Source organism: Phyllobates terribilis, unplaced genomic scaffold (genome assembly GCF_046119375.1).
Source record: "Phyllobates terribilis strain yellow unplaced genomic scaffold, ASM4611937v1 Scaffold_8__6_contigs__length_399053987, whole genome shotgun sequence".
Lineage (NCBI taxonomy): Eukaryota > Metazoa > Chordata > Amphibia > Anura > Dendrobatidae > Phyllobates > Phyllobates terribilis.
The window spans coordinates 143,957,752-143,975,886 of NW_027362768.1; the positions used below are offsets into that span (position 1 = coordinate 143,957,752).

General features: G+C 44.6%; 1 protein-coding gene across 3 annotated transcripts in view; it reads left to right on the forward strand.

The window, feature by feature from the left end:
* RABGAP1L (RAB GTPase activating protein 1 like) overlaps positions 1-18,135 on the forward strand; it is a 344,846-nt gene that overhangs the window by 305,850 nt on the left and 20,861 nt on the right. Inside the window, exon 1 of one of the 3 annotated variants that reach the window (XM_073643399.1) lies at positions 5,846-7,642. The exons of the other annotated variants lie outside the window; for them this stretch is intronic. Within the exon in view, the coding sequence (XP_073499500.1) occupies positions 7,532-7,642 (111 nt within the window). The 5' untranslated portion in view covers positions 5,846-7,531. Of the gene's footprint in view, positions 1-5,845; positions 7,643-18,135 lie in introns of those variants that run through there. 3 annotated transcript variants of the gene reach the window in all.

Consider the following 18,135-nt stretch of genomic DNA (forward strand, 5'->3'; position numbering starts at 1 on the left):
ATAGCAAGTGAGCAATTCTGCTACACACAGGCGATCTGCTCATCCCCTGTATGTAGCAGAGCCGATCAGGCCAGTGCTGCTTTTAGTCTCCCATGGAGACTATTGAAGCATGCAAAAAGTAAAAAAAAAAATTTTTTAAAAATATTAAAAAAATATAAAAGTTTAAATCACCCCCCTTTCTCCCTATTTAAAATAAAACAATAAAAAACACACATATTTGGTATCACCACATTCAGAATCGCCCGATCTATCAATATAAAAAAAGAATTAATCCGATCGGTAAACGGCATAACAAGAAAAATAATTCTAGACACCAGAATTGCGTTTTTTTGATCGCCGCAACATTGCAATAAAATGCAATAATGGGCGATTAAAACATCGTATCTACCCCAAAATGGTATCATTAAAAACGTCAGCTTGGCACGCAAAAAATAAGCCCTTAACCGGCCCCAGATCCCGAAAAATGTAGACACTACAGGTCTCGAAAAATTGCGCCATTTTGTTTTTGGGGTTTTTTTTAGTAAACTTTGGATTTTTTTTCACCACTTAAATAAAAAAAAGCACGTATACATGTTTGATGTCTGCAACTCGTAATAACCTGGAGAATCATAATGGCAGGTCAGTTTTAGCATTCAGTGAACGCGGTAAAAAAAACAAACTGTGGAATTGCACTTTTTTTTTGCAATTTCACCACACTTGGAATTCTTTTCCGTTTTCCAGTATACAATATGGTAAAACCAGTGATGTCATTCAAAAGTACTACTCGTCCCTGAAAAATTAAGCCCTCACATGGCCATATTGGCCAAAAAATAAAAAAGTTATGGCTCTGGGAACAAGGGGAGCAAAAATGGAAATTGCTCCGGTCATGAAGGGGTTAAAACATATATTAGCTGTGGTTTATCACATCTTTGGAAAGCTGAGTTCACCTTACCTAGCCATACACAGGCCTGATTACTGCCACACATGTTCTCAATCAAGAAATCACTTAAATAGGACCTACCTGACAATTTGAAGTAGACCAGAAGATCCTCAAAAGCTAGACATCATGCAGTAATCCAAAGAAATTGAGAAACAAATGAGAAACAAAGTAATTGAGATCTATCAGCATGGAAAAGGTTATAAAGCCATTTCTAAAGCTTTGGGACTTCAGCAAATCACAGTGAGAGCCATTATCTATAAATGGCAAAAACATGGAACAGTGGTGAACCTTCCCAGGAGTGGCAGGCCGACAAAAATGACATCAAGAGCGCAGAGACGACTCATCCAAGAGGTCACAAAAGACACCACAACAACATCCAAAGAACTGCAGACCTCACTTGCCTCCGTTAAGGTCAGTGTTCATGACTCCACCATAAGACGGAGACTAGGCAAAAATGCCATACATTACTGAGTTCCAAGATGAAAACCACTGCTGAACAAAAAGAACATAAAGGCTCATCTCCGTTTTGCCAGAAAACATCTTGATGATCGCCAAGACTTTTGGGAGAATACTCTGTTGACTGACGAGACGAAAGTTTAACTTTTTGGAAGGTGTATGTCCCACTACATCTGACGTGAAATAACACAGCATTTCAAAAAGGAACATCATACCAACCGTAAAATATGGTGGTGATAGTGTGATGGTCTGGGGCTGTTTTGCTGCTTCAGGACCTGGAAGACTTGCTGTGGTAAATGGAGCCATGAATTCTGCTGTATCCTGAAGGAGAATGTCCAGCCATCTGTTCGTGACCTCAAGTTGAAGCGCACTTGGGTTATGCAGCAGGACAATGATCCAAAACACACCAGCAAGTCCACCTCTGAATGGTTTAAGAAAAACAAAATTAAGACTTTGAAGTGGCCTAGTCAAAGTCCTGACCTTAATCCGATTCAGATGCTGTGGCATGACCTCAAAAAGGCGGTTCATGCTCGTAAACCCTCCAGTGTGGCTGAATTACAACACTTTTGCAAAGATGAGTGTCCAAAATTACTCCAGGGTGTTGTAAAAGACTCATTGCCAGTTATCGCAAACGCTTGATTGCAGTTGTTGCTGCTAAGAGCGGCCCAACCAGTTATTAGGTTTAGGGGGCAAGCACTTTTTCACACAGGGCCCTGTAGGTTTGGATTTCTTTTTTCCCTAATAATATAGACTTTCATTTAATAGCTGCATTTTGTGTTTACTTGTGTTATTTTTGTCTAATATTTAAAGGTTGTTTTGTGATCTGAAACATTGTGACAAAGATGCAAAGGAATAAGAAATCAGGAAGGGGGCAAACACTTTTTCACACCACTGTACGTGTGTATGTGTGTTTATATGTGTGTGTGTGTGCGAGTATATGCGTGTTTATGTATATACAGGTGCTTCTCACAAAATTAGAATATCATCAAAAAGTTAATTTATTTCAGTTCTTCAATCCAAAAAGTGAAACTCATAGATCACACTGTAATGACTCGGTATAATATATTTCAAGTGTTAATTTCTTTTAATGTTGATTATGGCTTACAGCCAATGAAAACACAAAAGTCATCTCATTAAATTAGAATACTTTACAACAACAGCTTGTAAAATTATTAAAAAATATATATATATATATACAGTACAGACAAAAAGTTTGGACACACCTTCTCATTTAAAGATTTTTCTGTATTTTTTTGACTATGAAAATTGTACATTCACACTGAAGGCATCAAAACTATGAATTAACACATGTGGAATTATATACGTAACAAAAAAGTGTGAAACAACTGAAAATATGTCTTATATTCTAGGCTCTTCAAAGTAGCCACCTTTTGCTTTGATGACTGCTTTGCACACTCTTGGCATTCTCTTGATGAGCTTCAAGAGGTAGTCACTGGAAATGGTCTTCCAACAATCTTGAAGGAGTTCCCAGAAATGCTTAGCACTTGTTGGCCCTTTTGCCTTCACTCTGCGGTCCAGCTCACCCTAAACCATCTCAATTGGGTTCAGGTCTGGTGACTGTGGAGGCCAGGTCATCTGGCGTAGCACCCCATCACTCTCCTTCTTGGTCAAATAGCCCTTACACAGCCTGGAGGTGTGTTTGGGGTCATTGTCCTGTTGAAAAATAAATGATGGTCCAACTAAACGCAAACCGGATGGAATAGCATGCCGCTGCAAGATGCTGTGGTAGCCATGCTGGTTCAGTATGCCTTCAATTTTGAATAAATCCCCAACAGTGTCACCAGCAAAGCACCCCCACACCATCACACCTCCTCCTCCATGCTTCATGGTGGGAACCAGGCATGTAGAGTCCATCCGTTCACCTTTTCTGCGTCGCACAAAGACACGGTGGTTGGAACCAAAGATCTCAAATTTGGACTCATCAGACCAAAGCACAGATTTCCACTGGTCTAATGTCCATTCCTTGTGTTCTTTAGCCCAAACAAGTCTCTTCTGCTAGTTGCCTGTCCTTAGCAGTGGTTTCCTAGCAGCTATTTTACCATGAAGGCCTGCTGCACAAAGTCTCCTCTTAATAGTTGTTGAAGAGATGTGTCTGCTGCTAGAACTCTATGTGGCATTGACCTGGTCTCTAATCTGAGCTGCTGTTAACCTGCGATTTCTGAGGCTGGTGACTTGGATAAACTTATCCTCAGAAGCAGGGCCGGCGTCAGCACCCGGCGTACCCGGGCAAGTGCCGGGGCCCTGGAAAATCAGAGGGGCCCACCACCCACTCACTGTCGGGGCCCACCGCCCACTCACTGTCGGGGCCCACCGCCCACTCACTGTCGGGGCCCTGGCCGCTTCCTCGGCACCTGTTCAGTGACGCAGGCGCTGCTTGATTGCCAGCACTCCCCCAGACATGGCCGCGCGCTGTGCGGCTGTGTCTGCTAGTAATGACACGGCAGGGTCGACGGCACTGCACCTTTGTGCTTGTGTGTCGCCCCTGCCGCGTCATTACTAGCAGACACAGCCGCACAGCGCGCGGCCATGTCTGGGGGGAGTGCCGGCAATCAAACACCGTCGGAGGTCCTGCACAGATAGGGGGGAGCTGCCCGGACCCGACCGCAAGTGGGCCCCTCTGATTGTCCAGGGCCATGATGTCTGTGACACGCCGGGGGCCCTGCACTGCCCCATACCTGAGGAGCTGCTGGACAGGACACTGGACCGGGGACAGGTGAGTGAGGCTTCCCAATCCCCATATTAAAAATATTTGTAATGGGTCTGTGTCAGTGCATGTATGTGAATGTCAGTGTGTATGACTGTGTATATATATTTGTCTGTTTTATATATGTTTTTAAGAATTTGTGTAAAAATGTGTGCGTGTGTGCGTGCATATGTCTGTGTACCGTGTGTGCGTGCGCATGTCTGCGTACCGTGTGTGCGTGCGCATGTCTGCGTACCGTGTGTGCGTGCGCATGTCTGCGTACCGTGTGTGCGTGCGCATGTCTGCGTACCGTGTGTGCGTGCGCATGTCTGCTTACCGTGTGTGCGTGCATATGTCTGCGTACCGTGTGTGCGTGCGCATGTCTGCGTACCGTGTGCGTGCGCATGTCTGCATATGTGAAGGATGAGGTGGCAGGCTGGGCCCTGTGTACTATATATATATTTCTCTGCCTTATCTGTGCATCATGAATCGTGTATGTGTTAAAAGGGCCCACTGAGACTCTTTCGCCCGGGGCCCAGAAAAACCTGGAGCCGGCCCTGTTCAGAAGCAGAGGTGACTCCTGGTCTTCCTTTCCTGGGGCGGTCCTCATGTGAGACAGTTTCTTTGTAGCCCTTGATGGTTTTTGCAACTGCACTTGGGGACACTTTCAAAGTTTGCCCAATTTTTCGGACTGACTGACCTTCATTTCTTAAAGTAATGATGGCCACTCATTTTTCTTTACTTAGCTGCTTTTTTCTTGCCATAATACAAATTCTAACAGTCTATTCAGTAGGACTATCAGCTGTGTATCCACCAGACTTCTGCACAACACAACTGATGGTCCCAACCCCATTTATAAGGCAAGAAATCCCACTTATTAAACCTGACAGGGCACACCTGTGAAGTGAAAACCATTTCCGGTGACTACCTCTTGAAGCTCATCAAGAGAATGCCAAGAGTGTGCAAAGCAGTCATCAAAGCAAAAGGTGGCTACTTTGAAGAACCTAGAATATAAGACATATTTTCAGTTGTTTCACACTTTTTTGTTAAGTATATAATTCCACATGTGTTAATTCATAGTTTTGATGTTAATTCATAGTTTTGATGCCTTCAGTGTGAATGTACAATTTTCATAGTCAAGAAAATACAGAAAAAAATCTTTAAATGAGAAGGTGTCCAAACTTTTGGTCTGTACTGTGTATGTATATATATATATATATATGTGTGTGTGGATATGTAGTCCAAATTTGCTTGTTTTGACTCAACGTTCGAAAATCGAAGTCTGTGGCTCCCTCTGGGCTGTACCCAGATTATGTTTTTAGGGGTTCAGAGCGCAGCCCTGACTGATCCGCGAACACGTGGCAAAAAAAGCATTGTGAACACACCGTATTCTGCACTAAAGCACTTTAGAATTACCCTTTTTCTGTGCTTTACCCTTGTTTGGAGCAGACAGAACAATGGCTATCTGTAGCTTTTATCTTGAGTAACACACATTACCTTCCCGGAGCTTCACATTTAATTTTAACCTCAGAGCTATTTTTTCTTTGATTATTCCCTTCTCAGACATACTAAGCCATCATAGACTGCTATCATCTGACTTTTGCAAGATATCACATCTGACAGACCACCCCCCTTCTTCCTTTTTTTTTTTTCGTGTGAGCTGTGGCTTTAAGGAAATGGTGATCAGTATCACTACGCGCTTCTCTCCCCATCCCCTCCCCCCAGCCTTGGTCACAGAATGCCATTTTTCCTATCATTAACCAAGCCGAACGCGTATTGTTATGCTACGGATCCTTCTCGTTTGTGCCGCGTCCCCTGCTGCCTGTTGCTGGGCATCATCCTGACAAGGCAAGGCAGCATCGCCTGCAACAGGTGCCATGCTCTCCCGGTGCAGCGCATGAATGGCCAGGGTCTGCAAGAGACTTGTGCTGGGAACATCCTTGCGAGGGCTCAGGGGTAGGATTTTTCACGTTTTACTGTTCCTGCTGGCAGTGACAGCTCCTTACAGCTTGTGGGAGGGAGCAGCCTCTCCCAATAAGATAAGGACAGCAGACAGGTGCTTTCTGCTTTCGTTCTCTCCTGGTTACACCACTCATCGCAGCCTGAATTCTGTTTTACCCTCTTCTCACCCAATAATCTCCAAATGATCTCGGCGTAGTCTCGTCAAGGGGCGAGGCAGCAGCTCCAGCTGGAACCCAGCACCCAACCAGTTAACGCTCTAATCTCCAGGATGTCATCAAATATTTTATTTTCGACCTATTAGATGCCGCCTTGTTATCAGGATGGCAACAGAATATCTTCCTGTTCTCCGCCTGCACGAACTATGGAGGTTACCTCCGCCGTTGCTGCCGCCACGCTGCACATTATTATCCTCGCTGCTATTTTAGCAGCCCATTGAAATGCAAACGATCGACATGCCTCTGTGCAAATATTGGATCTGAGCTCCCGGAAAGGAAACACGAAGACGGATGAACGTGCAGAGAAAGTAAAAAATGTCATCCTGTTTATGCTGAAAAACTCATTTTTGCCGGTTTTTGGTTCTTGTAGAAGAATCCAGGTGGTGTAAGAAGGTTGTCAATGGCCCATGGGGGGGGAAAAAGGATGTAAATTAGCTCCTCTCCAGAAGGAAGGAAAGTATCAAAAGTGAGCCTAACCATTTGGCACTAGTCGTGTGGCTTTTGAGGACCTTTGACATCCACCTTCTGCTCCGGGAACCTTTTTTCTTTGGCTAGCTACTAACTTTTGGACCTTCCACCATAAAATTCTTCTGCAATAATTTTTTTTATATATCTATATGTATGTAATTTATTGGTAAACTTTTTGAAAACTGCAATAACTTTTTCATTGTGCGTTTTAATCTTGTGTGTGATGATGACCTGCTTGATGGTTTGCAGAGGTCCTGTCTCGTAGAGGTCAACCGGTCAGTTGTGATTTTTGGTTGTAACCTTGTTGTTCCTTAGAACGAAAATTCTACGCAAAGAACAAGCTGATGTAGCAATCCCAGGCTTTCCAGACATTTTTTGAATACTTTCACAGTCCTAAGCTCCCTCCTTCACTAATACTCCTCAGCGTTGACAAGCTCGAGTCATACTGTGTGTGAGGTTTGTGTGTTGGTTACTGGTATCGCTCCATAGACACAGACTTCTACCCTTCTACAAACCGTAAGAGCTTTCATTATGATGATAATATACTTGTGATACTGAAACTGAGAACACTCCAGAAATGAAACGTCTCCGGACAAGACACCATGTGTGAATAGGATCTAGGTAACACTGTTCCCTCCCAGAAACCCACCTGCTTATTAACTACAGAAGGGAAACTCGAATTTCGCCATATTGGACTCCTCCCCTACATTAAGACCTATAAAGCCAGGTTGTAAAAGGTTTTAGTATTTGGACCCTTGCTGACAAGCAGGTTTTACCTCCTCACAAGTTGACGGTGGACTTGCCAAGATGATGGAAGAAATCTCCATTTCCATGGCCTACGATGCCCACATCTTCAGCCAGCTCTCGGATGAGGACATTTTGGCCAAACTAGTGGAGATCAGTAAACCTAAACCCGTGGTAAGTTGGACTAATGGGGGGGCTTCTTTAATATTTAGGACTCTTGTTTCTTCAAAATAAGACCTGATCTTGTTTCTTGTCTCAATAGTTTACAGAAGAAAACTTATTTATAAGCCTTAATTGGGGATAGGTTTGGTATTGAACAGGCGATTGTGATGCATGCACATATACCTATTTATGAGTAGTTAAAATTGCAAACAAAGGGGTATATGATTTTTTTTTTCTAATTTTTGTGTGCAGTCTATTGCTCTCTGTAATCAGCCATTTGAGGGTGGTTGTGTTCTTTAATGGGATTATTAACAAATAATTTTCTAATCTGCACTTTCATAAGCACATTGGATCTTTTAAGGTATTCCCATCTCCAAGATCTTATTCCAATATGCAGTAGGTATAATAGTAATATTATCAAATACCTCCAGTTAGAAATGTTACATAGTTCTTATGATTAGCTATGTCGCTTCCCCATGTGCAGGGCATTGTAGTAGCTTAGGTATCCATGGTTATGACCACTCATATAGTGACATTTAGTTGCTAGTGGTTGTAACCATTGATATCTAAGCTACTGCAATTCCCTGCACATGGGGTAAGTGACATAGCTAATCAGAAAAACTATACTACATTTCTAATTCAAGATATTTTCTAATATTATAATTATTATTACACTTACTTCATATCGGGGTAGGATCTTGGAGATGAGAATACCCCTTTAAATGCTTCATTGATTATTTTTGGGTCCATTTGGCTCCATGTTTCTTAGAATGGAAGAAAAATTTCTACATGGATTTTTTATTCATGTTAAAAAACAATGGGCCCCTCTGCTTTTGTTTGCATTACTGATGCATCAGGTGACTTATTCCGTTTCTGTTCATAAAACGTAACGTCTGAGCGAACATGTGAGCAGAGCCTAACGAAACACATGGCGGTACTTAATAGAAACTCCAAGGACTGTATCCGTTCAGTTATATCTGCCCTAAGGCTCGTATACTCGAGAGGCAGATCGTGTAATAGTTGCTGTGAAACTCCTTATAAACTATTGTTTTATGGTATCAGCCACTCTAGGGAGAGCCCGGCTGCTTTGTTTTTTACTGGGATGAACAGACAGGATGACTGTTGTATGAAGACTGCAGTAATAAGCTATTGTACATCCGCATATACAGACCAGTCCTTCAGTTTGTTCTATGGACCGGGTGGTAGGAGGAGGACTTTGTCAGAACCCCTTGTTATACTGTGTAGATTTCATCCTTGGCTTCATGGTCACTAGTTTATCTTCAGGGACAGCTCCATGTTTTTATTGCTGTGTCCCTGGAAATATCCCTGTATGTTCCCATCAAATCATAGTCGTTTTTTTTTGTTTTTTTTTTAGAGAGGACCAGTCCACTCTCCTCTTTTCCTGTAACCTTACCAATAAATTTGACAACTGGGAGCTGTCATATGGTCGTACAAATCGGACCGCAATGCTCGGACTGGCCGGTGGCTCTGCCGACCAGAGCGTGACAGCTGCATAGAAATATATGAAGCGGTCCTGCTCGGGTCAGGATAACCGCCGGCCGGTCCGATCTTTGTCCGATGTATATGTACGTCTGACTGCGCCCACGGTCTCATACTGCCAGCAATGATTGGACAGTAACAGGCTATGTATGGCCAACAACCCAACTGGTGACATGCCGTTATCAATTTACTGATACATTTCTAACAGCGAAACGGCACCATGCAGAAGCTCCAAAATTTCTGTTTTGGGTGGAATGCATTTACCAAGGGTGCACGTGTTCATAAAATACATCTTGGCCAATCAGAAGTGTTGAGATGGCTCAAGGATCCTCGCTTTTTGGCCAAGCAAACTCATTCATAAATACTATAAGTGCTTCATTAGTTAGACCCACCGTGCTTCTGCCTTTGAGCCTGGATCTGGGTTCAGATGCCTCCTCTTATAGCTTCCGTCTGGTTGGACACTTTATTGGTAATGACTTTAGTCACCCTTGCGGTTTCAGTAAAAATATTTTTAGCCTTGAAAAGTTAGGTCATTTATTGTGGTGGTTGGATATTCAGTTATCTGACTACTTTGATTTTTTACAATGTTTAGACTTGTTGCGGTAATTTCCCTGTTTTGTTTCCCCCATGAGTTGCCTCAGTAGCTGTATCTTAGAATAGTGGCTATGTAAAAAAAAAAACTATAATAAAAAAAAGTCAGCTGAGTTTCCACCATTGTTGGCTTTTGTGCTGTCATGGTTTTGCATTTCTTTGGTACCTTTGTCTTTTGCAGTTTTTCCAATTCTGTATACAGCACGAGCTGCAGCAGCGCCACCTATTGGTTATGGTGTCATGAAAAAGTATCTTCATTACTTTGAAGAGGTTGTCTCGCCTAATTGTTAATCCGATCTAGGATGCAAGATCGTCTTTCCCTCTGGAGAGCAAATCCATGCCTCATTGAGACGTCCATTTTTTTTCTCATACATGGAATAAAAAAATCATGGTTTGGTCAGCGTGTCTGTTTTTGCCATCAGTGATTTTCACATATGCAAGAAAAAAAAAAATTGCAAAGGTTCTCCTACTTATTACCATGTTAAGACTGGACTGCATACTAATGCCATCCACGTGCTGTCCGTTATCTTCTCAGACCCATAGACTTCTGTGCCTGATTTTGATCCATTAATTGGATTGACCTGTCTCAGCGATATATACATATAAACACATTTAGGCACACATATAACTAAGTAGATGTGTGTGTGTGTGTATATATATTTATATATATATGTGTATGGGCTTTACGATCATTACAAGGATCTCAGAGAAAAACTTTTTACCTGCCTAAACTCTTGTTTTTGCCAAGATTTGAAAAGCCGCTCCACTCTATCAGATGTACATGATGACCGGAGTGACCCCCACCTGATTCCTCCTGGTAATTCTGCGTTTTCCTTGAGCCGTGATCAGCCTGAACATTTTTTTTTTCTTACCTTTGAAACTCAATACTAACAGAGCAGTGACCGTATGGAGGGTGTAGAAGGTGTCATGTGTCATGTAGGAAACTTTGTTGGGCTTGTGGATCTCTTTACCCAGTTAGTTGACTTTTACCTGCGGTTTCCTAACCTCTATTCTAATGACTTCAATTACAAAACATCTCCGGAGGCGCAGAAACCACAAAGTATACACCAGGGTTGTGAATGGGTTAACAGGTGCAAAGCAAGCTCGGAGAAATATCATTGTAAGTCAAAAGTCTGATAATCCAGTATGTTCTGGGTTATTGGATTATCCCGGCTGTAGATTGTTATGCACACGCCCGGACTAAGCCGCGTGTGCGTGTGATTGGTAGTGATTCCACTGGACCGTGCCGGAGAGTGAATGCCTGGAGGGGCGTGACTAGGTATTCACCCGATCCGACCAGGGTCGCACGACGGCATACGACGCCAGTGCACCAAGGAGGAACCGAGCAGAGGGACCAGGTGCTACTCCAGGACAGACCCCGGACACGGCTGTTGACCCACACAGGGGAATACAGGAACAGGCTGGTAGGCTGGCACACAGACTGGTGGGTATAGGCAGGCACGACTGGTATGCAGGCAGGCGGGTATGCAGGCAGGGGGGTAAAGGCAAGCACAGCTAGAGTGCAGACAGGGAGGCACTAGCAGGTAGGAACACAGGCGGGATAGGACCCAGTACACACTGGGACTCAGGAACAATACAGGCAAAGGGGTACAGGCAAGCACGGCTAGAGTGCAGACAAGGCTGAGCAGGGAGGACAGGGCTCTGTTCACACGGAACAGACAGGAAGGGAAAGACAGAGCCAGATACTCACACAGTACTTGCAGAGACAACAAGCAGGAGTTAGGTACGAGTTCAGACTCTGCAGAAAAAGGAAGGGAACGGACATAGAGGCAAAACAGGTAAAGGACAGGAGAGAGTTCAGACTGGAACTGAGTGTACGGAGGAGACCGACACTGCAGAGGGATACAGGAGCGGGTCTGGGAATACGGCCCCCAGAGAGGCGGAACGAACAGGCAAGGAGCGTGTTCAGACAGGACAGACCAGACGCAGGAGCGGGTCTAGGAAATCGGCCACTAGAAGGCGGAACGAACAGGCAAGGAGCGTGTTCAGACAGGACAGACCAGACACAGGAGCGGGTCTAGGAAATCGGCCACTAGAAGGCGAGAGGAACAGGCTAGGAGCGTGTTCAGACAGGACAGACAAGAGAACACAGAAAGGAGTCAGTTCAGACACGGGAGCTGATACCGCAAAGCAGGAGACATACAGGACTAAGTTCAGACACGGGAGCTGATACCGCAAAGCAGGAGACATACAGGACACAGTTCAGACACGGGAGCTGATACCGCAAAGCAGGAGACATACAGGACTCAGTTCAGACACGGGAACTGATACCGCAAAGCAGGAGACATACAGGACTCAGTTCAGACACGGGAACTGATACAAAAAGCAGGAGACGAGAGACGGGACCTGGCACCTTCAGAGTGCAAGCACACACTGAAGGAAACACTATGCTCAGGCAGGGATAGAAGGGAGCTGCTGAGCTATATACCAAGTGACAGACAGCAATAGGCTGAGGACGCACAAGGGGTGTGACCCACAGCAGGTACAAAAGGCAGGAAGTGATCGGGCGCCGCCCTTAAGCAGCAGAAACAGACACAAACAGACAGCAGGAAGGGAAGCCAGAGAGACATTCTGGACAGGAGATCAAGTGCGCCCTCTTGCACAGTGGGAGATGGACCACCATGCAAGGACGCCGCCAGGTATGTTACATAGATGTTGTATAGTTAACCTGTTCCATCCAGAATACCCCTTTATCACCCATCCACTGATAACTTGTTGATCGATAGGGGTCCAGCCACTGAGACTCGGACTGATCTCTATTAGATGGAGCAGCAGTGCGCATGCTTGACTGCCAATCCATTCATTCTCAGCGGTTGGTTGAGCATACGCACTGATGCTTTATCTAATGGGGACAAAAGTGACCCATTCTGGCAATCGGGGAGTGGGGTGGGGGGCTGCATGGTCATACCCCCGCTGATCTAAAAGTTATCACCTATCCATGATAGGTGATATTTTCTTCCAACCGGAATACCTCTTTAAAGCTGTAATCCCAGTTTAGGAAATATCATATCATCCTCCAATGGTCGGACATGAACGGGGGTTAGAGGATTCTGACTTCAGGGTTGTCCACTATTGTTAGAAGTATCCCTCACAATGATCGCAGGGGGTCTTTCTGCTGGGCCTACCAGTGAATAGCTGGAATCCGTGGCGGATCGAACATTCAAATTCCCATACAGCGCCACCGCAGGATAAATAATGCATTACACAGCTCCTAATAAAATCAGTGAACCATCCCCCCAATTTATTTTGGGCTTTCAGATAAAGTACTTGAAAATGCTTTTTGTAAGAAAGCCGTTTGCTCTTCTGAACACTTTACCTTGTATTTGGCTTTCATTTTCATGTACGTGTCAGAACGGAATACGATTGTGAGATTTAGCTTTGATTGTGTGAAAGTTGTTTGTACCCTACATTTCCTGTCATTTTTATAACCAGAGAGACAAAAAGGAGATTTTCTCACAAAAAATTAAAAAGAAAAAAAAATATGAAGCTGCTGGTCCTCCTGGCACTTTGGCTAACTCCATGCTTTGATCAAGTCGAGTCCTGCAGATCCCAAGAATGGGGGCTCAAAAGTCCTCTCCGAATGACCAAAACTTAATTTACGTCTATGGGAGCATTGGTGCATGTGTGGGAGCAACGCACCTGTAAGGTGTAAGTGAAGCGCTGGTTACACCTGTACACTACCACTCCATTCACATTGGGAACAGGGGACCTTCATTCTCCTAATCAGTGGGGGTCTCTTGGGGATCATACATGTATCACCTATCATGTGAATAGGTGATAAGTGATGTTGGTGGGATAACCCCCTTAGGTGGTCCTATAGTCAAGATGAAATGCAACTTTATGATAGATCCTCTGTTCCTTTTTTTTTTGCCCTATCACGTGTCTGCAGGAGTAGTTTCTACACAGCTCTTCCCTTGCAAAACCCTTCACCATTGTGGAAAGGGAAATCCTAACAGCTATGAGAAAGACTCATCTCGGCCACGTTGTAACTTACGGGGGAAATCATTTCATTAAGGAGGGCTTTACGTGTTTGATCACCATGATGTCTGGACTGGCTGTAAGATTATGAACATATATGTCTATGGAGCTGTTGAATTCGGAATAGGGGACTTGCAGCTGTGGAGTTTGGGTCCGGAGACCTGCGACTGTGAAGTTCGGGTCGGGAGACCCATGGTTGTCTAGGTCAGATTGGGAGATCTGTGGCTGTCGAGTTCGGGTCGGGAGAACCTTGGCTGTCGAGTTTGGGTCGAGAGACCTGTAGCTGTCAAGTTTGGTTCAGGAGACCCGTGGCTGTCAAGTTTGGGTTGGTAGACCTGTGGCTGTCGGGGTCAGGAAATCTGTGGCTGTCGAGTTCAGGTCGCAAGACCCGCAGCTGTTGAGTTTGGGTCGGGAGATCTGATTCTGTCAAATTCAGGTCGGGAGATATGCGACTGCGAAGTTCAGGGCGGAAGACCCATGGTTGTCCAGTTCAGGTCAGGAGACCCATGGTTGTCGAGTTCGGGTTGGGAGATCTGTCACTGTCGAGTTTGAGTCGGGAGACCCGCGGCTACTGAGTTTGGGTCTGGAGATCTGTGGCAGTCGAGTTTGGGTCAGGGTACCCGTGGCTGACGAGTTCGGGTCTAGAGACCTGTAGCTGTCAAGTTTGGTTCGGGAGACCCGCGGCTGTCGAGTTTTGGGTTGGGAGACCTGTGGCTGTCGGGGTCGGGAGACCTGTGGCTGTCGGGGTCGGGAGACCTGTGGCTGTCGGGGTCGGGAGACCTGTGGCTGTCGGGGTCGGGAGACCTGTGGCTGTCGGGGTCGGGAGACCTGTGGCTGTCGGGGTCGGGAGACCTGTGGCTGTCGGGTCGGGAAATCTGTGGCTTTTAAGTTCTGGTCAGGAGACCTGTAGCTGTCGAGTTAAGGTCAGGAGAACTGTAGCTGTCAAGTTCAGGTTTGAGGATCTGTGGCCATCGAGTTTAGGTCAAGGAGGCCCGCATCCGGTCTGGACTTCGCAGTCCATACCTGTATTGTGAATTCAAAGAACATATTGGTAGAACGAGTTGGTCTGGGTAGACAGGCCCAGAGTATCAGAGGATCCTCCAGTGGACCCGGGCCCTGACACAATTATGGGTCTGACCTCCGTACATTCATTGCATTCTGTGGTACCTCAGTGGCAGTCCCAGCCAAAACCTCTAGAGGACAGGATATTTGTAGTGAACTTTCTACACAAAGGGATGAGAGAACCCGGTCTGCTGTATTGTTTGTGTCTGACACAATCTAAGGAAACAATGTTGTCTCCGCGAACACAGGAAACCTACCTTACGTCAGTCATATCACCCATTAGGAAAAAAGCCTCACCAGTAAATCTGCAGCATCTGACTTTCCTACACATGACCGGATACACACGCTGTCCTGGAAGTGTTATCTGAGCTGCTGGCCCTGAGCAGAAATATCGTTGCGATTGTGAAATAGCCAGGAGGCGAAGAGTTAACCTGATGTGAACTATACAGAGCATTCCTCAAACCCTGCAATCAATGTAGTGCAAGAGTTAGCCCTATGGGGAGGGCAGCCGGGCCTGCGCCTGGCAGGTTGCCCCTCTGACACCATAAGCTGTTCTACAGGACGCCCCCTGCTGAGCTGCAATTACTTGGTCCCTGGGGGCGGTGGGCAGTGGAAGTGCAGGATATTCCTGTATGGTTAGTACAACCGGCTCTGCTACATGTGTGAACTGATACCGAGAGGTCCTCCATAAACAGGCTCCCAATTACTTAGGAGTAAACTACTACTCTCAGCATCCTCACGCAACACAAACATTTTAAGAAGGGCTCATTCAGATGTCCGTTATTTTATCGGATGAGAAAAACGGTCCAAGTGTCATCCGTGCTTTTGATCGGTTTTACTCAGATGGGGGGAAAAAGTGTTTCTCCATCTTCTCCTATCAAACAGTCGGTGTCAAACAGTCGGCGCAGGCATGGCATCCGATTTTTTTTTTTTTTTTCACGGACCCATAGACTTGCATTATTGATTTTGATCAGACACTCAGATCAATACTAGACAAGTCTCCAGACCCGACACATCCTGAGGATATATGTACGTTTATTATTTTTTGCTCACACTACTAAAACATTTCTGCCAATATTTTTAAAATTTTCTACATTGCAAATTCACCGCCGTGTTGACCCTTTGCGATGCACAGGGTTAAATCGGTATGCAGTACCTGTGGATATTGCACCTAGCGTTGTGTGGGCTCAACCGAAAGGGAATATTTCTAATAATGTTTTATTGTGGGATTGTTATTCAAGTTGATCTATACTTTTTTTTTTTGCAAAATACATTTTAGCTTTCAAGATAATGGTATGTTAATCAGATTGACACGTTTATTACAAAAAAAGTTTATTATTTTATATATATTTTATATGTTTTTATGTTTTTTTTTTATATAAAAAAAAAAAACTGAGAACAATGCAGGATGAATCACTCCTCCTCTTCCTCTTTTGTATCCCCTCCATCTCTCACTCTGGGAAAGGGTTATAAAAGAAGGGTCAAATTCATTTTCTCCACGATCCGAAGAAGGCTGCAAATTGTCTTTTCCATTGATCATAGTTCTGTATATATTCATTAGGCATTTAGTGATTCCCTTTAGGAACGGCCCCTTGAAACAGTGAAGGCAAAAAGTGCGATATTTGTTGTTTTCCTCCTCTCTTTGGGTGATTATCTCATGGCATTAATCATATAAAGCAGCACAAGGTTTTCCGAGAGATTAAACCCGTGAGATTTAATCAGATGCTGAGCAGCGGCCATGCGGTGCATTGTGCTGGGTGCCATGTATTTATTATTACAGGCCGGGCGGATGGCACAACTGGATTATGTTCAGTGTATACGGATGGTAAAAATAGTATTTCAACCAGTAGCGTCATGAAACTACCATGTCAGAGCATGCTGGGGGTTGTAGTGACACAAGCCCGGGGACTACTGGTGCAGACAAAATATTGGCTGGTTGCTGCAAACCTGGGAAATACTTGTTGACCATAGACATAGTATATGGTGATATCATATTAGATGTAGTTGGGAACCTTAGCACTATTAAAAGGGAAGGGGTAAAAAGAGGAGCAAATTTTGAGGGAAAATTTGGGTTCTGAGCTTCCAGATTTCATCAAGTAATAATGTTAGGATTTCCACTTTGACATACACGTTTTGGCCATTTCTCGTTAAAGGGGTTGTCCAGGTTCGGTGTTCAAGTCATCCTATGTGACTGCAGACTTTTGAATCCTCACAGCGTGCACTGTGCGCACTGCCAAGATTTTCCAGCACTGTGAGCGGGCTGGTGCGTGACCACAAGTATGCAATTTGCATACATGCAGTTACATGCTGACTAGACATGTAGTGAGCAAGGCTGGACACAGTCTAGTTGGTATGTGGCTGGAAGTATACAAACTGCAGGCGAATCTTGACAGCGGGCACTATGCTCGCTGTGAGGATTCACAAATCTACAGTCCCAAATCCCGAGCCTTGACAATCCCCTTTAATAACATTGCTGTCACTATGCACAATCCTATTGGATGTGAAATACATTATTTCATTAAGGACTCCAAATTCCCCCAAAACATTGAATAGAATGTTGAAGCATGCAAATAAAAAACCCTAAACAAGCTGCAATTCACATTACAACCACTGGGTGGCCACATATAGAAACACAGAGCATAAACATCTCCTGACAGAGTATCGCAAAATCGTGTTTTTGGGATTGGGGGGTGTAAAGAAAAAAATAGTAATCTCACACCACTCATCTCGAGATATGTTGAGCCAAAAGAAGAGATAAGGATGTATACGTCTATGTTTCTATGTAATTGTAAGCTGGGGTTAGTAATTGATCTGGGTCTGGAACAAGAGCAGGTCACATTGTATTACACAGCAGAATGCAGACCGGTTACGGGAGGCCAGCCAAGCCTTGAGAAGAGGGAAGTCGCTCCACACGGTGCCTCCTTGTGCAGTATTTGGTAAGGGAGGGGCGCGTCACTGATAACATTACTTCTACCTTAATTATTTATCTGAATGCCAAGAGGTCGAAAAAGAAAAATGTCGGTAAAATAGTTTGAGCACCAAATTATTAAGGTCGCCCATTTTTAATGGTCACACGATTGCTGTGGTTTATTATGTACGGATGATGGGTACCCACTCATTTCGACTCCGGCCACCACTGTGGCGTTTGTGCTTCCCAGCACTGCGGGCTGACGGCTCAAATCTGAGTTTTTCCAGTCCTTTGTCTTTATGTGGCCGAGCGAGTAATAATGATATTTGCGTCTGTGTGCAGAATTTAAAGGGGCTTCTGACCAAACACAATGGGGGGATGCTCATAATAAAGAATCAGCCCCAAAGGTAAAATAAATCTTATGTAAAGCAGTGGCTACAATTGT